Source organism: Mustelus asterias, chromosome 9 (genome assembly GCF_964213995.1).
Source record: "Mustelus asterias chromosome 9, sMusAst1.hap1.1, whole genome shotgun sequence".
Classification (NCBI taxonomy): Eukaryota; Metazoa; Chordata; class Chondrichthyes; order Carcharhiniformes; family Triakidae; genus Mustelus; species Mustelus asterias.
In genome coordinates, this window is record NC_135809.1 from 73,390,502 (window position 1) to 73,416,001 (window position 25,500).

General features: G+C 44.1%; 1 protein-coding gene across 1 annotated transcript in view; it reads left to right on the forward strand.

Moving 5' to 3' along the window:
* Nucleotides 1-2,516: 2,516 nt before the first annotated feature.
* Nucleotides 2,517-25,500, forward strand: part of chid1 (chitinase domain containing 1) — a 94,023-nt gene continuing 71,039 nt past the window's right edge. Inside the window, exons 1-5 of the mRNA XM_078221365.1 lie at nt 2,517-2,669; nt 3,680-3,829; nt 9,835-9,967; nt 13,619-13,663; nt 15,598-15,704. Of these exons, the coding sequence (XP_078077491.1) occupies nt 2,517-2,669; nt 3,680-3,829; nt 9,835-9,967; nt 13,619-13,663; nt 15,598-15,704 (588 nt within the window). The remainder of the gene's footprint in view (nt 2,670-3,679; nt 3,830-9,834; nt 9,968-13,618; nt 13,664-15,597; nt 15,705-25,500) is intronic.

Genomic DNA, 25,500 nt, shown 5'->3' on the forward strand with positions numbered 1-25,500 from the left:
CGGTCTCAGTAACCACCTTTTCACCATGCAGCTGATACCCTCCCTGTGGGGTGGAGGGTGAACATGGCTGTCTGCTCTCAGTCCCTGGAGACTCATCAAGCTTAGCTGAGTTCCAGGTTTTATGATTGAATATTCTCCATGTGCAGTTTGTCTTTTCAGCACTTGGAGCAGGGATTTAACAGGCTTGCTGTATAGCTGAGCTCCTTCCACTAGTACCTCAGTAAGTTGTCTCCCTCAATGAGATGTATTCTGCTTGGCAGAGTTGTCTGCAGGTCTATGCCTGTCAGCTTTCAGAGATTGGAGTGACAACGAGCTCTTTGGTCTTTATGTCTTGTCTCCTTTCTGCTGCAACAGGTTCATCTTAAAGGCTAAAACGTAGATGCAGAAATTTGTACCAACCAAAACCTTTGAATGTTGTCAATTTGGTTTCTCTCTCACTGAAATTTATCTAAACTGTAGTCTTTCTGACCCTGTCAATTATCATCTTTCCTTCCATCTGGACTTTCAATGGGTTCAATACTCTCTTCACCCCTCAGTGTTGCTTCCTTTACCTCATGGTTTATGGAGATCAGATGGAACTCTTCAAAAATACACAACTCCAGAATAGCAGGGCCATCTGTTTCAGAGACCGTCTTTTCCTTTGTATCTTCCTCTGATTTTGGGTTGCTCTTAGCTGTTGAATCTTCATTTCCCCTTATCTGTTGTTAGTATGATATTGCCTGGTCACAGGTCACCTGGATAACTATTTTTTGTTTCAAATTTTCAGAAAAACTTTAGTCTGAGCAGGATGATGTTACTCTGTGTTCTGATATCAAGCCTCAGGTCAGGTTTTTTTGGTTGTGATCTTATTTCTCACCATATTGCTGATCTGAATGGTGGTGTGAATTCCTGTTCTCTGGGAGCTGTCACATCCAGCCACGATGTGCGGTTGTATGGTTCCTATGCCTATTGTGTCCTCAAGCTCATTGTCATCTCTTGGGATGGATATTTTATCGAATCATAGAATTCCTACAGTACACAAGGAGGCCATTCGGCCACCGAGTCTGTACCAACCACAATCCTACCCAGGCCCTATTCCCATAACCCCCACATTTACCCTGCTAATTCCCCTAACACTAGGGTCAATTTAGCATTGCCAATCCACCTAACCCACGCATCTTTGGACTGTGGAGGAAACCCACACAGACTCAGAGAGAATGTGCAAACTCCGCATAGGCTGTGACCCGAGGCCGGAATTGAACCTGGGTTCCTGGCGTTGTGAGGCAGTAGTGCTAATTGCTGCACCACTGTGCCATCCCAGGTTCTTTTAGTTTTTTATTTTATTTTTGTTCTTTTTATTTCTCATTGACCTTCTTGACCTGTCTCTGATGATCTTGTTTATCCTTTAATTTGTGTTCTGCATGTCTTTCGCAGTGATTGGACTTTCACACACTGCAGTTTGATCCTCGTGTGGGACATTTCCTTTGTCCCTGAACTCATGGTCATCCACAGCTCTTGCTCATCTTCTGTCAATTTGTTCATTCATATTTTGTCACTATTTCATTGTGTCATCCCTGCTGCCTTACTGACCCTTGATATATATGACAGCTAGCTATCTGTGGCAGTGTGTCCTCTATGTCTGCAATATTCTGAGCTTGTCCTTTCCAATTAAATCTTTTTGTACTTCAGGGTTTGCAAAGCCCCGCATCAGCTGATTTAGGACCTTTTCAACTTTTTCCTGAAAGTTATATTTTCTGGCTGCAGTTTTGATTTTATTCTGAAATTGTTCATACATTTCTGCTGCAGGCTTTGAATTTCATATTGGTGGATCAGATGATTGACTTTGGCTGGAAATGTGTGATGAATTTTTCAAAACCTTTCTCTGGACTTCTGTGAACTCGTCCCTCTGTTATCAAACAAATTTACTCATCTCAGGGTCCTGCCTCTCCACCTCCTCAGTTGATTCCAAATGAATACAAAACACTGTGTTTGGCTTCAACCTGGTTGCAGGAGTTACTAGAAAGATGACATATTTAATACATCAATCATCCTACGGGCTCCACTGCAGATTGTTTGGTCAGGGTTTACTCCCTCAGCCTTCAACTTTCCAAAGGTATCTACAAGGCAGCTATTCTGTACTGGGGAGTTTGGTTTGTTTGCCAGGGAGTGTCCACATGTTGGTAGGTCAGCACACTTCATGTCAGGGGGAAGCTTTAACCTGGGGCCATGTGGGAGCCGGTTTGTGTGTGTCATCATGCAGAGGCACACAGAGGACTTACTGATGGAGAGAGGCTGTACTGACAGGATGACACTTGCCCATCTGGCTGTCTTTTTCACATTGTTACTAGCCAGTGATGTGGGCTGACAATGAGAAGCCAGCTCGTACACAAAAACATGAGCACGCTAACTCTCTTCACCCGTGCACAACAAATCACATTGACCTGTTGGACACACCCAAATGACCTACTGCTTCTTTGTCTCATGTTCTTCCTTCTGGAGGTAAGGATGTGGGAAAATGTCTGGGTTTGATCCGATAGATGAGAATGGATAACAGTCCTACCCAGCTTAAGAACCGTGTGGTGGGCTCAACTGTGTCAAAGGTGGCGAAGGATGAGAAGGGAAAGTTTACCTTTGTCCCAATCGCTTTGGATGTCATTTCTGACTTTGATAAAGACTGTTTCTGGGCAGTGGTGAAACCTGATTGGACAGATTCCAGGAAAGCTAGGAATGGATTGAGAAGGAAAGGGAGGTTGGGGATGGGACGGTAATTTACAATGATGATAGGGACAAGGTTGGGACTTTATTTTGGGAGGGGGTTATGTCACCTGGTTTAGAGGCTTGAATCATTAATAATATTCACTGACATGGAGACCAGGAGTGGCAGCTGGGTGACTGGCACTTTAGTGGAAATAGGGGGGAAGATGCAGAGTGGTTTGTATCCTGGACAGGATGAACTTGGAGAAGGGATGAGGAAAGAGAATGATGTGACTTAGCCGTGCGTCAGTGAACTATGGAGCTGATGCCATCATTGGATTGACATTGGGGAAAGAGGCACTTGCTGATAAATCTGCATCTCTCTAACTGGAGGAAGGACCAGATCAATGAACCAATGGAACTGGATTTTCTTCAATTCTGCCAGATATTCCCGCTTTCTGGGCAATGCATTCCTAGAGCAATGTGGTACAGGCCTTCTACGCAAGGGCATTAATCCTGTCACAAAAAGCCCTTTTTGTTGAGGCAGTAAAAGGTGAAAAAGAGGTGTGTGCGCCTGCGTGTTTAGAGCTACTCGATCCGATGCCGTTCTGTCCAATTGCAAGACCATCCCACGATCTCCACAGTATCGGAAGATGTCGTGTCCAAACCAAACTGATCACCTAACCCATACTGACACCCTGGTGCAGCACTGCCGATGTGCTACATTGTTAAAGATGCTGACTGCAAATGAGATGTTGATGTCAAGAACCCTTCAGTTTGTTAGAATGGCTTGACTGGATGTTAAAGATTTCATAGCACTATTTGAAGCAGATGATGGCTAATTTGCCTAATGTTCTGATAAACATCCTTCTTCAACCATAGAAACTGACCACTTGTGTTTGTACAGAATGGGAGGCAAATGTAACACCAGACTCAGTCAGTTCTGGCATATCTGTACGCAGTTGTTATGTTGATATAATGTGTGATACAAGTATTGTTTTGTTAGACAGGGCCTTCAAACCATTTGGTTCAGGACCGAGGCCTTATTATCACTGACCCAAGAGCCAGAGATATTGTGAAAGAGCAGAAGAGCTATTGCGCTGCCAAAGTGAACGAACGGCACTTCAGCGGTGATGTTCTGGGATACGTTACTCCTGTGAGTATTTGAGATGGGGAGACTGTCAACATCTCTGTGTTATTACCGATGCTGTGAGACCACTGGAGTCCTTAATATCCAACTTGTTAAGTGTATTTTCTCTCACGGATGTTTGTCCGTGTGTAGATGGCTGTGCTACGCAATCATTAGTCAATCCCCAGCTTACCAGGAACCAACACGTATTCAGGCCAGGAAATTAAAAACCTGTTTAGATTCCCTTTTGTGTGCTATCGTGATTAAAATCCACAACTTTCTACACTGCGAATATGTTGATATATGCACACAGTCGGACTGTTCAAAACTGGGACTGAATTACAGACTGATATGTGATCAAGATATTTGTGTGGTTTATGTATAGTATGATATTCGGGAGTGAGTTATGGGCTGTATTCTAACTGAAGTGCAGGTGGTTTATGTAGAGAATAACAGCTATCTAGGTGTGAGTTACAGATGGGAACCTAATCAAGAGACAGATTATAACTAAGAATAAATCAGCAGATAATGCTGGTAGTTACAAAAATACTAAAAGGACAAAACTAAAGGTTCTGAATCTGAGTGCACATGGCATTTGAAACAAAACAGGTGAAATGTAAATATAAATATGATTTGATGGCCAGCATAAATAAATATGATCTGATGACCATTTCAGAGAGAAGGCTGCAGGGTGAGTTAGATTGAGAGCTGAATATTCAAGGGTACATTTAGGAAGGACAGATAGCTTGGAAAAAGTGGAGGGGTAACTCTTTAAGCCTCTCGGTTGCAGTGGAGTAAAGGAGACACAAACTCTGCTTCTTCATAAAATACCTTTATTTCTTTGACCCAACTTCACACACAATTTTTCACCAACAAAATAGTGCCGCCTGTGATCCCTTTATATATCAGTGACTTCTATTGAGTAAGTGACATCAAATTAGGACTTAATTGGAAGGTCTGTTAACCCATTCCTAACAGTGACTTTGTTAATTATTGATGGTATTAGCACAGTAGAGAGCGATGACATTAGCTCAGCAAACCAGGATGTAGAAGCAGTTTGGATAGAGGTGACAAAATATGAAGGTAAAAAGTCTCTAGTGTGAGTGGTGTACAGGCCCCCTAACAGTAACCACATGTTAGGATAAGGTATAAAGGAAGAAATAATGCAAGCTTATCAGAAAGGTATGGCGATAACCTTGGGGGATTTTAACCTACATATAGGCTGGTAAATCAGATGGGGGAAAGGTAAGTGAGAAATTCATAGGATGGTTTCTGAATAGTTTCCTAGAGCGGCACATTCTGGAGCCAACCAGAGAACAGGCTATATTAGACCTGATGTTGTGCAATGAGACAGGATTAGTTCGTGACATTATTGTGAAGGCACCCTTGATAGCAGTATGATATAATATGATTGAATTTTACATTCATTTTGAGGGAGAGAACCGCAGGCCTAAGACTAATATTTTATACTTAACTAAGGGCATTTATGAGAGCTTGAAAGTAGAACTAGCTAGTGAACTGTCAAAATTAGGTTTAGGGCTAGGTCCACAGAGATCATGTGGTGGACATTAAAGGAATATTTCAGAATACTCAGAAAATGTACATTCCAGTGAGGAAGAAACATTCCAAGGGGAGGACCCACCATCTGTCGTTAACTGACAATGTTAAAGATAGTGCCAAACTAAAGCAAAAGCATTATTGCTCAAAGGTGGCTGACAGCTCAGAAGATAGGACAGAATACTGAGGAAAAAATAGAGTACAAGAGAAAGCTAACTAAAAATATAAAGACACACAAGAGTTTCTATAAGTATTTAAAAAGTAAATGAGTTAACAAAGTCAGTGTTGTAGACAACGAGTCTGGGAAATTAGTAATGGAAAATACGGAGATGCCAGATGAATTGGACAGGCATTTTGCATCGGTCTTCATTGTAGAGGGTACAAGCAACATCCCAGAAATAGCTGTAATCAGGAAATGGAATGGAGTGAGGAACTGAAGAAAATTACACACCAGGGGAGTGGTACTAAGAAAATTGTTGGAGCTGCGGACTGATGAGTCCCTGGATTCTGATGGATTTCATTCTAGGGTCTTAAAAAACGTGGTTAGTGAGATAGTTGGTTTTAATTTTCCAAAATTCCTGTGATTCGGGAAAGGTCCCATTAGATTAAAAGGGAGGAAACTGCTGACCAATTAGCCAAGCATCTTGTCATAGGAAAAATGGAAGCTATTATTAAAGATGTTATAGCAGGGTACTTAGATAAATTCATGGTAATCAGGCAGAGCCAACTTAGTTTTGTGAAAGGGAAATCATGTTTACCAATTTTTCGGAGTGCTTTCAAGAAGTAACAGGTGCTATGGATAAAGGGGAACCAGTGGATGTGTTGTATTTGGATTTACTGAAGGCATTTTATAAGGTGCCACATAAAAGGTTATTGTGGAAAATAAAAGCTCATGGTGTAAGAGATAATATTGGCATGGATAGAAGATTGCCTGGCTAGCAGGAAATAGTAGGCATAATAACAGAAAATGCTGGAAAAATTCAGCAGGCCTGGCAGCATCGATGGAGAGAGAAACAGTTAACGTTTTGAGTCCATATGACAGAACTGAAGAGGGATGGAGATGCAAAGAATTTTATAGTTGGAGAGGTGGCTGGAGGAGGGGGCAGAATAGAAGAACAGGGATTGGTTGGAGCAAAGGTGAGATTAACAAAGGTGTCATGGGTTCATGAAGGGAAGGTCATGTTTAACTAATTTAGTGGAATTCTTTGAGAACATTACATGTGCAGTGAATAATGGGGGTCCTGTGGATGTGGTGTATCTGGATTTCCAGAAGGCATTTGACAAGGTGCCGCACCAAAGACTGCTACATAAGATAAAGGTGCACAGTGTTACAGGTAATGTATTAACATGGATAGAGGATTGGTTAACTAACAAAGCAAAGAGTGGGGGTAAATGGGTGTTTTTCTGGTTGGCGATCAGTGACTAGTGGTGTGCCTCAGGGATCAATGTTGGGACCGCAATTATTTACGATTTACATATATGATTTGGAGTTGGGGACCAAGTGTAGTGTGTCAAAATTCGCAGATGACACTAAAATGGGTGGCAGAGCAAAGTGTGCAGGGGACGCTGAAAGTTTGCAAAGGGATATAGATAATCTAAGTGAGTGGGCGAGGATCTGGCAGATGGAGTACAATGTTGGTAAATGTGAGGTCATCCATTTTGGTAGGAATAACAGCAAAATGGACTATTATTTAAATGGTAAAAAATTGCAGCATGCTGCTGTGCAGAGGGACCTGGGTGTCCTTGTGCAGGAATCTCAAAGAGTTGGTTTGCAGGTGCAGCAGGTAATTAAGAAAGCAAATAGAATGTTGTCCTTTATTGCTAGAGGGATGGAGTTTAAAAACAGCGAGGTTATGTTGCAGCTGTATAAGGTGCTGGTGAGGCCACACCTGGAGTACTGTGTACAGTTTTGGTCTCCTTACTTGAGAAAGGATGTACTGGCACTGGAGGGGGTGCAGAGGAGATTCACTAGGTTGATTCTGGACTTGAGAGGGTTGACTTCTGAGGAGAGACTGAATAGGCTGGGGCTATACTCATTGGAATTCAGAAGAATGAGGGGAGATCTTGTAGAAACATATAGGATTGTGAAAGGAATAGGTAAGAGAAGCAGAGAAGTTGTTTCCACTGGCGGGTGAAACTAGAACTGGGGGCATGGCCTCAAAATAAGGGGAAGCAGATTTAGGACTGAGTTGAGGAGGAACTTCTTCACACAAAGGGTTGTGAATCTGTGGAATTCCCTGCTCAGTGAAGCAGTTGAGGCTACCTCATTGAATGTTTTTAAGGCAAGGATAGATAAATTTTTGAACAGTAAGGGAATTAAGGGTTATGGTGAGCGGGTGGGTAAGTGAAGCTGAATCCCCGAAAAGATCAGCCATGATTGAATGGCGGAGCAGGCTCGAGGGGCCAGATGGCCTATTCCTGCTCCTCGTTCTTATGTTCTTATGTCATGGACATAAAACAAAGGGAATATTAATGGTTCCATTAAGGACTGAAAAATGTTAATAGTGGCAAAAGGTAAGATAGCGGAACATAGAGAGTAGGCATAAATGGGTAATATTCTGGTTGGCAAGATGTAACGAGTCTGTGCTATAGAGATCAGTGCTGGCACCTCAACTTTTTACAATTTATTTAAATGGTTTAGATGAAGGGGTGAATATATGGTTGCTAAATTTGCTGATGGCACAAAGATAGGTAGGAAGGACGTCCAAAAACTTCCTGGTTAGGTGCGTTGGCCATGCTAAATTGCCCTTAGTGTCAGGGGGACTAGCAGGGTAAATATGTGGGGCTAAGGGGATAGGGGCTGGGTGGGATTGTGGTTGGTGCAGACTCGATGGGCCAAATGGCGGCCTCCTGCACTGTTGAGATTCTATGGATTCTAGGGAAAGTAAGTTGTAAAGAGGGCAGACAGCTACAAGGAATATTTTTTATTCATTCATGGGACGTGGGCGTTGCTGGCTGGCCAGAATTTATTGCCCATCCCTCGTTACCTGGGGGCAGTTGAGAGTCAACCACATTGCTGTGGCTCTGGAGTCCCATGTAAGCCAGACCAGGTAAGGACAACAGATTTCCTTCCCTAAAGGACATTAGTGAATCAGATGCGTTTTTCCGACAATTGAAGATTCAGCTTCACTTCCTTGCTGCTTTTATTTATAAAGCCAATGGGCCCATACTCCTTTTCAACATCCTTCTCAACTTGCCTTGCCACCTTCACAGATGTGTGTACTTTACTACCCCAAGTCCCATTGTTTAAAATTCTGCCATTCAGTTCACATTGCCTCATCTACCAAAATGTATCGCTTCACACTTCTCTGCACTAAATTTCATCCCTCATGTGTTGCCCATTTCACTGGACTGACTATGCCCTCTATGTTTATTACATTTGCTGTATACTAACATTTTGAGATTCATGCAGTAAGACACCCAGATCCCTCTGCATGTCAGCCGATTCTTAGTTCCAGATATTTTTTATTTAATTCAAGTTCCACCATCTGCCAGCAAGATTCGAACCTGGGTCCCCAGAACCTTAGCTGAGTTTCTGGATTAATAATCTAGTGCTAAGGTTAATTTAGTGGGCAAAGATCTGGCAAATGGAGTATAATGTGGGCAAATGTGTAAATGCCCATTTTGGCAGGAAGAATATAAAATAAACCTATTGCTAAATGATAAGAGGTTGTAGAGCTCTGACATGCAGAGGGATCTTTGTGTCTCACTGCATGAATCTCAAAATGTTAGTATTCAGGTACAGCAAATGTAATAAACATAGAGGGCAAGTGGGCATAGATAGCCCAGTGAAATGGGCAACACGGGGATGAAATTTAGTGCAGAGAAGTGTGAAGCGATACATTTTGGTAGGTGAGGCAATGTGAACTGAATGGCAGAATTTTAAACAACGGGACTTGGGGCGTTGAAGTACACATATCTGTGAAGGTGGCAGGGCAAGTTGAGAAGGGTGTTGAAAAGTAGTATGGGCCCACTTATAAATAAAAGCAGCAAGGAAGTGAAGCTGAATCTTCAGACACTGGTGAGGTCCCAGCTGGAATATCGTGGCTAATTCTGAGTATCACATTTTACAAAGGATGTCAAGACCATGATGCAAATAAGATATCCTAAAATGGTACATGGGATGAAAATGTTCAGTTGTAGAGAGCAGAGAAATTCCAGTTTTGTATGATCTGGAAATTTTGAAATGCTGCCCTGTATAGTTTCTGCCTATATTGCAGCGTTTAATTGGAGTTATTGAGTTTTTCTTGTGGGAAGTGATAGACTTGCATGCTTCATGACCATCTGCTGAAACACTTTGAAAGTTAATGATTGGAATTTCAGTCTGCAGGTTACTTAAGGGTTACTGAGTGTTAGCACTCAGCTGGATGGTTATCCTGCTGCTGCACTTTAGATAACAAGAAAGTGACTCTTTAAGCTGTCATTCAGTGGTGCCACTGTTTGCTGTCTCATTGTGTTTATTTTGTTTCCTGCAGTGGAACAGCCATGGTTACGAAATTGCAAAGATATTTGGTGGGAAATTCGCCTTCATCTCTCCAGTTTGGCTTCAGATCCAGAAGAAGGGAGTTCAGCTATACCATATCACCGGTCACCATGACATAGACCGAGGTATCGTCTTTGTTCCTGGCTGTGTTAAACTAGCAAGGTGGTAGAGTTCCAGCTCGTGTGTAGATTTGACCTGGTAGGAGGAGGTGTTAACTTTGCAGAGTCCTTTGGAAAGATGGGGTACCGTTTGGCGAAACAAAAACACATGACTTCTTCAGAACTAAAGAGGGAGAAATGTGATGAATTTTTTCCTGTATAAGGGGGGGGTGTAGTAGCTGGAATAAAGTAGAAGGTCAGTGATTGTGGGAGCTAGGAGAGAGTACAAGCATAGATGTGTAGGGCATAAGATAGGGGAACATTAATGGCAGAAGCAAGTGCTAGGAGCTGTATAAATACTTGACACTTGAGGCCCATGCTGGGATTAACTTCTGAGGTCTGCTCATGGTGGGATATTGGGTATGTTGGTACAGTAGGTTTAATGGCAAGGGGAGACAGGTGGATGTGTTGGCACCAAGTGGCACGGGGCTTATGAAGGCCCATGGAAATGGGTAGAGGAACATAAGTTGGCATGGAAGGTATGAGAGAGGTCTTGGGGTGGGTAGGATTGGCATTGGGGCATAGAGTGTGACTGAGTATGAGGGACAAGAATATGAGCTGTTTATATTTTAATACTTGTGAAACCCTTTGACAAAGTGCTGGTGCGCTGAGGCAGATCTTCTGCCCAGCCTGCCACCGCTCCGGCAGCCTCACTCCACATTCGTTCCGGGCTCACCTGGCCTGACTCCCAGGCAATCCTGCCAACCCAGCACGAAATCCCAACTTCCAGGCCATTTTCACTGAGCTGGGAAATGTCTGGGCTCTGAAAATTCAGGCCTATATGTGGCGTGGCGGGCTTGCTTTCTGTACAAGATGGGTTAATTACCAAACTTGAGTGTCAATAGGATGAGAAACCCAGACGACAGTCTGTCTAGTTGGTGTTCAGCGATGGATACAGAATGGTGAGAGCATGGTGGGGAAGTCAGAGGTGTGATTTTGAAGCACCAATTTAATTAATTAATATTGTTCCTGAAGTTGGTAAAAATACCTCTTGAGGCTGGTATGAGTCAAAATAGAGTAGGCTTTATCCTCACAAGCTTATGGGAGAACTTGACCCCTTGAAAGCGGAAGCCAAAGTTCTCCCTGAACACAAGAAGCGTGGACCTTTATACATCAGGGTTCCCAATACAAGTCATGAAGCAAAGTCCAGTTAACAGTCCTTGATCATAAATTATAGTTCCTTTAACAGCTTCTGATACACTCTCTGGTTTATGGTTAGAGACTATCTGGTATCCTTGGGTCATAAAGCACAATTCTCCTGGTAATTGTAGTCAAGATGCAACCTCTGGTGCCCCGCTCTTCCCGAAGCCTTTCCTTTGAAGTGACTGTGTGCGATTGCAGCTGTTCCAGTGGGAGTCCTCCTTCAAACGGCCATTCTCGCACTCTACCATTTGGTAGCTGCTTCCTTTGTTTAAATCATACACAAGAAAAAGTAAGACTTACAACCCTGCATCTACATTTAACTGTCTGTTTTATCAGAATGATATAAACAAGCAAGGGAACCATGAACAAATGGCTTATACTACTACCAGGAGCAATATAAACAAAGGGGAGACTAGCCATAAGGAAGGGTTATGTTTGTGATACATTCCAGGTACAAAGTTCAACCTTTTAGGTACAAAATACATTGAGTACAAAAAAACATTAACCCTTTCCCTTCTTCAGTTCCAGGCTTCAAGTCCAGTGAACTGTACTGAGAAAAGAGATTTGCATTTATATAGCACTTTTCACAACCAAAGTCTGAAAGCACTTTATGGCTAATGAACTACTTCTGATGTGTAGTCATTGTTATAATGTAGGACAACCAACTCCCACTAAGCAAGCTCCCACAAACAGCAATGAGCAGATCATCTTGATTGAGGAATAAATATATTGACTGGAGCATCAGGGATAACTCCCTGTTCCTCCTCGCAATAGTAGCCTGGAATCTTTTGCAGCCACCTGACAGGGTTTACCATCGCATCTGAAAGACAGCATCTCCGACACTGCTGCATTCCCTCAGTATTGCACTGGAGTGTTAGCCTTAATATGTGTGTTCCTGTCCTGGACAGCAACTTGAACTTGCAACCTCTGACCCAGAGGTGTGAATGCTACCTACTGACTTACAGTCAACACATTTAGCAAAGCTACTTAGAACGAAGTTGCTGTCTACGCTGGACTCAAATGTGGATTTTCATGGTGAAATGCCTAATCCATGGCGTCTGTATATAGTTTGTCCCAGTCTGTATTATGAGCTATCTTTGTTCTGTGATTGAAGTGAATCCTGATTTCTGAAGTCTGATCATTCTTTCTGCTTTTCATTTTTCAATTTATTATCTTCTTTCTATTGAGCAGTGGTCTGCATTTATTGCTTTGATTCGCGAACACTTCTCCCTGTAGTGAAAATCAAATCCCAGGCTGTTGATACCAACATTAGCTAGGAGCAGATTTCCTGGCTGTTTTTATTTGTTGGATCTCAGTCATGCATTAGCCTAGGAAAGATCATTGGGTGATGGAGTTTAACTTGAAAGTCTCCTTTGAAGAAATTCTGTAGCACAGTTGTAGAGAAAGACTTTGATGCCTTTGTGATGTTGTATTTAAACCACAAGATGGTAGTTGTGTTACAGGACTGCTTCAGGCCAAGCACCCTTGTCACTGTCTGTAAATTATACAGTGTACATTAAAGAATGTATTTTCTGATACATAAAATGTCTTCTGCCCTGATTGAAATCTTTTGTCTTCACTGCATCTCTGGTCATTTTCTTTTTGACAAATCACTGCCACCGGCACGGGACCCGCGTGTCTGTGGCTAACACGGGACCCGCGTGTCTGTGGCGATATGGAGCGACTGAGGAGGAGATGGATTGATGTATGACGTGAGGGTGGGCAGTAACACAAATGCAGACAGACTGATGGGAAAAAATACCATTAACTGTCAAGTGCTTGATTGGAAAACAGAAGATTGTTAAATGGCTAAAGTGATATATTTAGTGGTATAATGGGCGACAGCATAGCATTAGTGGATGTATCTGAGAGCCAGAATATGAAAAGTTAGGGAACGGGCAGGTTTATAGGGAAGTATGAACAGCTGGCAAAGTGAATTAATATCCCAGGGAGCTGGTCAAAGAGAGAGATTACTGGAGACTAAGGTTGCAGCATGTTCCCACAGCTGGAGAGGGACATCAGAGGAAGTCGGTCCTCTTGCTATACACTGGGAGGATTATTGTATAACAACAAGTGATCAGAATTGTGTGGTCTGATTTTGTCCAGTGCTTTCGTTAGAATTTATGTGTAGCTGTTGACATTGATGTTAAGAAAAAGATTAACTTGACTTGGGTGCATGCATAAGGCCTGGATGGTGTGTGAATCACACACTGAAATGATCTGCATCCAAATGGGAAGCTTGCTTCTTTATAAGTCAAATGATATTGAACTGTTCTTCCTGGCAAAGCCGTGATGGTTACATTCCCCTTGCTTGGTTCTTTATACATCAGGGTATCTTATTTTAAAAGCTGCAAATGATTTGTCATAAATAATTCCTCTGTTATGTACTTTGACTTCCTGAAGGAGGAGGCTTGTTTAAATGGGAAAATGTTATACTTTGACATACCTAACCTGACTTGTGTTATTGGTGAACAGGCTGGATGAAGACTGTGAGAGCAGAGAGCAAAGCTGTCAGTTTTGGTGAGTAACAGAATTTTTGTTTGCCTGTTTCATCGACCCAGTTAAATAGCTTTTTGTTCTGGCATTACTACACTTGTACTAATGTGATCATCTTCTCCAATCTCTCAAAACTCACATTCTCTGCAAGTGCACTGTGGTTCAATTCATGCAGTTGGTGGATCTGGGTAATCTTGGACACTGACTGGGCCTGTCGGAGAGGAACGGAGTAACTGTTGTTACAAGTTACTGGGGCCTTGATGTGAGGTCAGAAAGTGTTCTGAGGGAGAGAGTAATTGGTGTTCTGTACAAAATCACATGCCTGCTGGATAAAAGTACAAAAAGAAGGAAGATTTTATAAAGCTCATCTCATAAAATCCCTGCAGTGCAGAAGGAGGCCATTCGGCTCATCAAGTCTGCACCAATCACAATCCCATCCAGGCCCTATTCCCATTGCCCCATGATTTACTCTAGCTAGTCTCCCTGACACTAAGGGGCAATTTATCATGGCCAATCCACCTAACCTCCACATCTTTGGACTGTGGAAGGAAACCAGAGCACCCGGAGAAAACCCATGCCGACACGGGGAGAACGTGCAAACTCCACAGAGACACTGACCTGAGGCTGGAATTAAATCCGGGTTCCTGGAGCTGTGAGACAGCAGTGCTAACGACTGTGCCACCGTGCCGCTGGCGTTATGTTCGACTGCAATGAAGTATTGTATCCAGTTCAGGCTGCCACACCCCTTGGGGGGGTGCAGAGGAGACATACTAGAATGGTTCCAGGCATGAGAGATTTTCAGCTACAAGGTTAAGTTGGTGAAACTTGGGATGTTCGCCTCCAAGCAAAGGAGATTGAGGAGGGAGTGAACTGAAGGAGAAGATAATGACAGGTTTAGGTAGGTAGACAAAGTAAAGCTGTTTCCATTAGAAGATGGTAGGAAGACTAGGGAACACCCCTTTTGGGCAAGCATTGCAAGGGGATGTGAGGAAGAAGGATTTTATGCAGTGAATGTTCCTGGTACTCGTTGTTTACACGGGTGGTGGAAGCAGAGACAGTAATGGTTTCCAAAGGAAATTGGATTGGAATTGAAGGAAATAAACTTGCAAAACCATGGAAATAGAATAGAATAAACTGACTGGATTGATGAATGGCACAGACGCAATGGACCAAATGGTCTCCTCCTTCACCATAATGACTCAATAACCGTGTTATCCTAGGAATTCTGACATGTGTCTGGCATCGAGTTGTACGGGGGGGGGATTCTTTTGTTTGAAACATAGATTTCTCGATTGGACTGTATTCGAGTCAGATGTTTCAATCGATATTGGTGGTGGAAAATGCAGGGCTTCAGAATGAAAGTATATTCTGTCTCTTTTTTCATGCTAATTCTCCCAGACTCCATCAAATTTCACAGACCGACAGACTGTCTCCTTTCTGCCCTGTAGCGATTTGTTTTGGGGATTTGGGGAGGTGAGAATTGGAAAAGCTCTCTACAGTCCATTCCACCTGTCCCAAAGTGAACATCTCTCCATTACCTATTCTCTCAAATATCAACCCAATTCTCTCTGACAATCTGTTTGACACACCTCTCTGACACATTCGCTGCCCTCTATGTTAAGTATTCATTTTCTTTATTCTAAGATTCAACCTATATCCCTGATGGGATAATCTAAAACACATTATTGGAGTTCAGTTAAACTATTTCTTTAAGAATTTTAAATGACATTTCTCCCCAGCCGCCTTCTCTCCAATGCTAATAGTCTAAACTTTTCCTTTGTAGCTGATGACCAGAATGTCAGTTTGCTTGACCTTCTCTGCACTGGTTTCAATAACGGAATATTCAAGTTGGTGTTTTGAATTGTACATAGCTGTCTGTGTGGCTGTGTCTGTCTGTACGCTTCCTTTTAGCTTTTTTGAAGCTGATTTTGTTTTTCTCATTTCTATTTAACTCCCAGTTCCCCGAATTATGTTTGATTCCTGGACATTCCGTGACTATGAAACTCTTTTTAATAGTGAGGATGAGATCGAGGAGCTGACAGAGGCACTGGTGCACACAGCAAAGGTCAGTCATTCCCATTCAGGGCCTGTGCTCTCTTCCATTAGGCAATTTTTAAATTCCTTCATTAGGCCGCGATTATTTGTCCATCCCTAACCTAACTGCTCTTGAGAAGGTGGTGGTGAGCGGCCTTCTTGAACCACTGCTGTCTCTGAGGTCTAGGTACACCCACAGTCCTGTTAGGGAGGAAATTCCAGGATTTTGACCCAGTGACGGTACGGCAATAGATTTCAAGTCAGGATGGTGAGTGACTTGGAAGGGAATATCCTGGTGGTGGTGTTCCCATGTGTCCGCTGACCTTGTCCTTCTAGATGGTAGTGGCCATGAGTTTGGAAGGTGCTGTCCAAGAAACCTTGGTGAGTTCCTGCAGTGCAACTTGTAGATAGTACACACGGCTTTCACTGTTCATCAGTGGTGGAGGGATTGAATGTTCAAAGTGTAGCCATCAAATGGGCTGCTTTGTCCTGGATGGTGTTGAGCTGCTTGTGTTGTTGGAACTGCAGTCATCCAAGCAAGTGGAAAATATTCCATCACACTCCTAACTTCTGCCTTGTAGATAGTGAAAAGGCTTTGGGGAGTCGGGAAGTGATTTACTTTCCACGGTATTCTCTGCCTCAGACATACTCTTGTAGCCGAAGAATTGATATGGCTAGTCCGGTTGAGTTTCTGGTCAATGGTAACCCCAGGATGTTGATAGTGAACAATTCAATGATGGTAATGCCATTGAATGTCAAGGGGCTATGTTTACATAAGAACATAAGAAATAGGAGCAGGAGTAGGCCATCTAGCCCCTCGAGCCTGCCCCGCCATTCAGTAAGATCATGGCTGATCTGAAGTGAATCAGTTCCACTTACCCGCCTGCTCCCCATAACCCTTGATTCCCTTAGCGATCAGAAATCCATCTATCCGTGACTTAAACATATTCAACGAGGTAGCCTCCACCACTTCAGTGGGCAGAGAATTCCAGAGATTCACCACCCTCTGAGAGAAGAAGTTCCTCCTCAATTCTGTCCTAAACTGACCCCCCTTTATTTTGAGGCTGTGCCCTCTAGTTCTGGTTTCCTTTCTAAGTGGAAAGAATCTCTCCACTTCTACCCTATCCAGCCCCTTCATTATCTTATATGCCTCTATAAGATCACCCCTCAGCCTTCTAAACTCCAACGAATACAAACCTAATCTTCTCAATCTCTCCTCATAATCTACACTCCTCATCTCCGATATCAACCTGGTGAACCTTCTCTGCACTCCCTCCAAGGCCAATATATCCTTTCGCAAGTAAGGGGACCAAAACTGCACACAGTATTCCAGCTGCGGCCTCACCAATGCCTTGTACAGATGCAGCAAGACTTCTCTGCTTTTATATTCTATCCCCCTCGTGATAAATGCCAACATCCTATTTGCCTTCTTGATCACCTGTTGTACTTGCAGACTGATTTTTTGCAACTCATGCACAAGGACCCCCAGGTCCCTTTGCACAGTAGCATGTTGTAATTTTTTTCCATTTAGATCCTCTCTTGTTGGAGATGGTCATTGTCTGCCACTTGTGTGGCATGAATGTTACTTGCCAGTTGTCAGCCCAAGTCTGGATATTGTCCAGGTCTTGCTGCATTTGGACATGGGCTGCTTCAGTATCTGAGGAATCGCGAATGGTGCTGAACATTGTGCAATCATTAGTGAACATCCTCACTTCTGACCTTATGATGGAAGGAAGATCATTGATGAAGCAGCTGAAGATGGTTGGGCCTAGGACACTAGAATCATAGAATCCTGCAAAGCAGGAGGAGGCCATTCAGCCATTGAGTCTGCACCGAACACAATCCCACCCAGGTCCTATCCCCATAACCCCATGCACTTAACCTATCTAGTCCCCCTGACACCAAGAGGCAATTTAGCATGGCCAATCTACCTAACCCGCACATCTTTGGACTCTGGGAGGAAACCGGAGCACCCGGATGAAACCCACGCAGACACGGGGAAAATGTGCAGACTCCACACAGTCGGTGACCCAAGCCAGGAATTGAAGCCGGGTCCCTGGCACTGTGAGGCAGCAGTGCTAACCACTGTGCTAACGTGCCGCCTAACCTGAGGAACTCCTGCAATGATGTCCTGAGACTGAGATGATTGACCTCCAAACACTACAAACATCTTCCTTCCAGGTATGACTCCAAACAGTTTTCCTCCTGATTCCCATTAATTCCAGTTTTGCTCAGGCTCCTTGATGCGCTACTCAGTCAAATGCAGTCTTAATGTCAAGGGCAGTCGCTCTCACCTCACCTCTGGAGTTCAGCTCTTTTGTCTATGTTTGGACCAAGGTTGTAACAAGATCAGGAGCTGAGTGACCCTGGCAAAACCCAAACTGAGTGTCAGTGAACAGGTTATTGCTGAATAAATGCCGCTTGATAGCCCTGTTGATAACCCCTTCCATCACTTTGCTGATGATCTAGAGTAGACTGATGGGGCGGCAATTGGCTGGGTTGGATTTGTCCTGTTTCTTGTGTACAGGACATACCTAGGCAATTTTCCACGTTACCGGGTAGATGCCAGTGTTGTAGCTGTACTGGAAGAGCTTGGCTAGGGGAGCGGCAAGTTCTGGAACACGTGCCTTCAGGACTATTGCTGTAATATTGTCAGGGCCCATTGCCTTTGCAGTTATCCAGTGCCTTCAGTTGTTTCCTGTTATCACGTGGAGTGAATCGAATTGGCTGAAGACTGACATCTATGATGATGGGGGACTTTCTGAGGAGACCGAGATGGACCATCCACTTGGCACATCTGGCTGACAATTGATATGAATGCTTCAGCCTTTTGCACTGATGTGCTGGGCTCCTCCGTCATTTACGATGGAGATATTTGTGGAGCCTCCCCTTCCAGTGAGTTGTTTAATTGTCCACCACCATTCACGACTGGATGTGGAAGGACTGCAGAGCTTAGATCTGATCCGTTGGTTGTGGGATCGCTTAGCTTTGTCTATCACTTGCTGCTTCTGCTGTTTGGCATGCAGGTAGTCCTGTTTGGTAGTTTCACCAGGTTGACACCTCGTTTTTAGGTATCCTGCTCTCTTCATTAAGAAATTATCTTGGAAGGAGAAAGTTGTAAGATCTTCCTTCCCCTCCCTTGCATCAGTCATTTGCCTGGGAAGATCAGTGGGACCCTCCTTCCTCTTAAGGACAGAGTTTGTATGGTGCCTTCTGGCCCATAATCAGCATGTTTGTGTGTAAGATGTGTGTATTTCATTGTCCTCAGAGTGATTTTCTTCATTTAAAACAAATTCCAGCAGCAGACCTTTTTGCTAATTTAAAAAATAAAGACTATTTGTTATCTCACACTTGCTCCAGATGTTTAAAATGCAATGTTTCAACCACAGTACCACACACTCAAGGATTAGATATAGATGAAGACAAAGCCATTATCATAAAATTGGAACTCGTAACTCAGCCTTTATATCGATGCAGACATAAGAACATAAGAACATAAGAAATAGGAGCAGGAGTAGGCCATCTAGCCCCTCGAGCCTGCCCCGCCATTCAATAAGATCATGGCTGATCTGACGTGGATCAGTACCACTTACCTGCCTGATCCCCATAACCCTTAATTCCCTTACCGATCAGGAATCCATCCATCCGCGCTTTAAACATATTCAGCGAGGTAGCCTCCACCACCTCAGTGGGCAGAGAATTCCAGAGATTCACCACCCTCTGGGAGAAGAAGTTCCTCCTCAACTCTGTCTTAAACCGACCCCCCTTTATTTTGAGGCTGTGTCCTCTAGTTTTAACTTCCTTACTAAGTGGAAAGAATCTCTCCGCCTCCACCCTATCCAGAGTGTCAGTTTCAATCTGAAAACTGGCGTGTATCTCTCCAGCTGCACAGCCGAGTTTTTTCTCTGTGCACCACAGATTTGGGAGTCTGGATTGCAGCATCACTCTGGCAAGGTGGGGTCTGATGGAACCGACAAGGCTGGCGCCGCAGAGATCAGGCCGCCATTTTTAAAGGGCACACTGATCCCCACCTCACCATGGACACAGAAGATCCCCCTACAAGCATTGGGCAATCCCCTTTCTACCACCCCCCCCTACCTTCCTCGACATGAACCTGATCACCTCGTCGAAGGGGGTGGGGAAAATCAACAAATGGCCATTGCGGGATTAGTGCCTGTGGCTAGTGCGGCCACTAAATTGTGGCATGTAAAATCGAATATTCTCACACTTGTATAGAGTATGATACTCCCTACCCATTAGTGAATTCCTTCAATAGGATCCTCCCTCCTCTCATGTCCTTAGGGAAAGCGAGCAGGATTCGTGGCCTCCTTGCAGTCCCCTGAGGTAAGAAAGTGGTTTCAAGCCTTTCAGGTTAGTCGAGTGTTGTATGCTTCTACCCAAAAGCAGACGAGAGAGACCACAGGAATTTTTACCTCAGTGGGCTCTCCTGTCAACAGCAATTCGAATGCTGATGTCAGGACTGGAAAGACCTGGACTGGGAATGTCAGGTTAGCGCAGGGTATGACTGGTCAGGTGGGCTCCAACCTTAAACTGGACCAAAGTTTTGAAAAGAGACATGGTCTCCGAAATGACACACATTTCGTGTCATTTCGAAATGTCCTGATAAATGTTAACAGAGATGGGCAGTGCCTGAAGCAGGAGCCAGAGGCATTGGGTGAGGGTGTGATGTGAGGGTTTTTCTCTGGCCCTGTGGGATCATTGTAGATTTGGGGAGGGGTTAAACTTTGTGTCTTTTTGCTTCCTGATTCCAAATAAATATACTTTGCTGCAGCTTATCAGAGTCTCGGTCCTAAAGCTGAGCGATGATAAGGGCACGGCCTGCAATTGTTTGGTATATCTCGAGCCAAGTTCACGCTGATCCCTCCCAATAACTGCTTTTTGGGTAGTTAATGCAGACATTACTGAACCAAGTATCATTTTACTGCACTCTGAGAGAGAGGATTAACTACTTGGGAAAAGTGAAGACCTGCTTTATGGAGAGATGCTGCATTGCCTTCTAGCTGACCAGATTTGCACCTCACTGGGTCTCAAAGTCAGCACCTTGGACCGCCCCACATGTGACAGGTGGGCGAGATGCCATGGCATTACTGCAGCCATTTACTGGAGGTCCAACCAACTGTGGCTGTTCTGAGGGATCCCCATGTCCCAACACACATTGAATACTTTAAAGGTTCAAGGGCCTAATTGGCCCTATCCTTCCCAAGATTACCTTTTTACTATTGATCTATTTATAAAAGGGTATTGGATTCTCTGTAATATTAGGCACTGAACCAATCACATACTCTCTTCGCCCCTCATTCCTTTTAGATTGTCATGCTTTCTATATTTGGCTTGACAGTCTCCTGTATTATGAATCTTACAATTATCATAAGCCTCATTTTTCTATCTCATTTGACTTCTATAACTTTATAATCACCCAGCGGACTCTAGTTGTGGAAGTCCTTGCTTCCTCCTTCGTGGGAATGTGATGACTCTAGCTGTACTGTCTTCTCTCCAAGTTTCCTATTGTTCAATTACTGTTTTTTATTACCAATTTTTGATTCCAGTTGATTTGGGCCAGATTATTTCTCAATTGTTTGAAGCCAGCCTTTCTCCAATTAAATTTATTTGTGGTTGATCGTAGCTCATCTTTTTCCATCACTGTTCAAAACTGGATGATATTGTGGTCACTGTTCCCCAAACCTACAGTAACAACTTACATTTATACAGCACCTTTAATATAATGTCTCAAGTGCTTCACAGGAACATTTTAAAATTAAGTATGACATGGCGTCAAGTAAGGAGCTGTCAGATTAGAAGACCAAAAGCTTGGTCAAAGAGGTGGGTTTTAAGGAGTAGCTTGGGTAGGAAAGCAAGGTGTAGTGGGGGGGGGGGATTTCAGAGCTTGGGACTGAGCTAACTGAAGACACATCCACAATGACAAAGCAGTTAAAATTGGGAATGCTCCAGAGGCCAGAATTAGAGAGGAATGCAGATATCTTAAAGGGTTGTGGGGTTGGAAGAGATTACATAGGGGAGGGAGGGGTCATGGAGAAATTTGAAGATGAGGATGAGAATTGAGAAGTCGAGACATTGCTTGACCGGCAGCCAATGTGGATCAGTGAGCGCAGGAGTGATAGGCAAATGGGACTTACTGCAAGTTAAGACACAGACAGCAGAGTTTTGGATGATGTCAAGTTTAGGGAGGGTATATTGTGGGAGGCCAGCTGAGAGTGTGGTGAATATTTGGCATGTCAGCTACTCTCTCAAACTTTTACAGATGCACCATAGAAAGCATTCTTTCTGGTTGTATCACAGCTTGGTATGGCTCCTGCTCTATCCAAGACCACAAGGAACTACAAAAGGCCCAGTCCATCACTCAAACCAGCCTCCCATCCATTGACTTTGTTTGCACTTCCCAATGCCTTGGCAAAGCAGCCAGCATAATTAAGGACCCCACGCATACCAGACATTCTCTCTTCCATCTTCTTCCATCGAGAAAAAGATACAAAAGTCTGAAGTCACGTCCCAACCGACTCAAAAACAGCTTCTTCCCTGCTGCTGTCAGGCTTTTGAATGGACATATCAGGCACTAATTGATCTTTCTCTACACCCCAGCTATGAATGTAACCCTACATTCTACACTCTCTCCTTTCTTTCTCTATGAACGGTATGCTTTGACTGTATAGTAAGAAATCTCACAACACTCGACTAAAGTCTAACAGGTTTATTTGGTAGCATGAACTTTCGGAACGCTGCTCCTTCATCAGGTGAGTGGAGGATTGGGTTCACAAACAGGGCATATATAGACACAAACTCAATTACAAGATAATAGTTGGAATGCGAATCTTAACAGGTAATCAAGTCTTTACAGGCATAGACAATGCGAGTAGAGAGAGGGCTAAGTACAGGTTAAAGAGGTGCGAATTGTCTCAAGCTAGGGCAGTTCGTGAGATTTTGCAAGCCCAGGCTGAATGGTGGGGGTCACAGGTAGTGTGACATGAACCCAAGATCCCGGTTGAGGCAGTTCTCATGTGTGAGGAACTTGGCTATCAGTTTCTGCTTGGCGATTCTGCATTGTCATGTGTCTTGAAGGCCGCCTTGGAGAACGCTTACCTGAAGATCGGAGACTGAATGCCCTTGACTGATGAAGTGTTCCCCGACAAGAAGGGAACGCTCCTGCCTGGTGATTGTCAAGCGGTGTCCGTTCATCTGTTGTTGTAGCGTTTGCATGATCTCGCAGATGTACCATGCCTCAGGATATCCTTTCCTGCAGCGTATCAGGTGGACAACGTTGGCCCAGTTGCATGAGTATGTAGCATGTACTTGGTGGATGGTGTTCTCACGTGAGATGATGGCATCTGTGTCGATGATCAGGCACACCTTGCAGAGGTTGCTGTGGCAGGGTTTTGTGGTGTCATGGTCGATGTTCTTCTGAAGGCTGTGTAGTTTGCTGTGAACAATGGTCTGTTTGAGGTTGTGCGGTTGTTTGAAGGTAAGTAGTGGGGTTGAGGGGATGACCTTGGCGAGATGTTCGTCTTCATCAATGACATGTTGAAGGCTCCGAAGAAGATGGCATAGTTTTTCTGCTCCGGGGAAGTACTGGACGATGAAGCGTGCTCTGTCGGCCGTGTCCCGTGTTTGTCTTCTGAGGAGGTCGGTGCGGTTTTTCACTGTGGTGCCGTCAATCAATGAGTCGATCGCCATGTCCTGTTCTTACCAGGGTGTCTTTCAGCGTCTGGAGGTGTCTGTTGCGTTCCTCCTCCTCTGAGCAGATCCTGTGTATACGGAGGGCTTGTCCATAGGGGATGGCTTCTTTAACGTGTTTAGGGTGGAAGCTGGAGAGGTGGAGCATCGTGAGGTTATCCGTGGGCTTGCGGTACAGTGAAGTGCTGAGGTGACAGTCCTTGATGGAGATGCGTGTGTCCAAGAATGCAACCGATTCTGGAGAGTAATCCATGGTGAGTCTGATGGTGGGATGGATGTTGTTGATGTCATCATGTAGTTGTTTCAGTGATTGTTCGCCGTGAGTCCAAAGGAAGAAAGTGTCATCGATGTATCTAGTGTATAGCGTTGGTTGTAGGTCCTGTGCGGTGACGAGGTCTTGTTCGAACCTGTGCATGAAGATGTTGGCATATTGAAGTTTGAATTTGGTCCCCATGGCTGTTCCATGTGTCTGGATGAAGAACTGGTTGTTGAAGGTGAAGACGTTGTGGTTCAGGATGAAGCGGATGAGTTGTAGAATTGAATCTGGAGATTGGCAGTTGTCGATATTGAGTACTGAGGCAATTGCAGCAATGCCATCGTTGTGGGGATGCTGGTGTAGAGTGCCGAGACGTCCATTGTTACGAGGAGTGTTCCTGGTTCAACTGCTCCATGAGTGCTGAGTTTCTGTTCGAAGTCGTAGTGTCATGGCAGAAGCTGGGGGCCTTGTGCGATGGGCTCATACTACTTACTGTGCCCACCCCAGTCCAACGCCGGCATGTCTAACCATGGCTTTGTTTGTATGGCATGCAAGAAACAATACTTATCACTAAATACTAATTTTGATTTGATTTATTGTCACATGTATTAATATACAGTGAAAAATATTATTTCTTGTGTGTTATTCAGACAAAGCATATCGTTCATAGAGAAGGAAAGGAGAGAGTGCAGAATGCAGTGTTACAGTCATAGCTAGGGTGCAGAGAAAGATCAACTTAGTGTGAGGTAGGTTCATTCAAGAGTCTGATGGCAGCAAGGAAGAAGCTCGTCTTGAGTCGATTGGTACGTGACCTCACACGTATCTTTTTCCCTATGGAAGAAGGTGGAAGAGAGAATGTTCGGGGTGCGTGGGGTCCTTAATTACACTGGCCGCTTTGCTGAGGCAGCGGGAAGTGTAGACAGAGTCAATGGATGGGAGGCTGGTTTGTGTGATGGATTAGGCTACATTCACAGTCTTTTGTAGTTTCTTGCGGTGTTGGGCAGAGCAGGAGTTATACCAAGCTGTGATATACAGCCAGAAAGAATGCTTTCTGTAAAAGTTGGTGAGAGTCATAGCTAACGTGTCAAATTTCCATAGTCTTCTGAGAAAGTAGAGGCGTTGGTGGGCTTTCTTAACTATAGTGTTGGCATGGGGGGACCCGGACAGGTTGTTGGTGATCTGGACACCTAAAAACTGGAAGCTTTTGACCATTTCTACTTTGTCCCCATTGATGCAGACGGGCACGTTCTCCACTACGCTTCCTGAAGTTGATGACAATCTCCTTTTGTTGACATTGAGGGAGAGATTATTGTCATGGCACCAATCCAACAGCTTCTCTACCTCATTTGTGTACTCTGCCTCATTGTTTGCAATCCGACCCACTATGGTGGTGTCATCAGCAAACTTGAAAATCGAGTTGAAGGGGAATTTGGCTGCACAGTCATAGATGTATAAGGAGTATAGTATGGGGCTGAGAACACAGCCTTGTGGGACACCGGTGTTGAGGATGACCGTGGAGGAGGTGTTGTTGCCTATCCTTACTGATTCTAGTCTGTGGGTTAGGAAGTTCAGGATCCAGTCGCAGATGGAGGAGCCAAGGCTCAAGCCATGGAGTTTGGAGATAAACTTCGTAGGAATAATGGTGTTGAAGGCTGAGCTGTAGTCAATAAATAGGAGTCTGGCATAGGTCTTTGTTATCTAGGTGTTCTGGGGTTGAGTGCAGGGCCATGGAGATCGCGTCGGCTGTGGACCTGTTGCAGCAATAGGCAAACTAGTGGATCCAGGCAATCCGAGAGGTTGGAATAGATTCGTGCCATGACTAACCTTTCGAAGCACTTCATAATGATGTATGTCAGCGCCACTG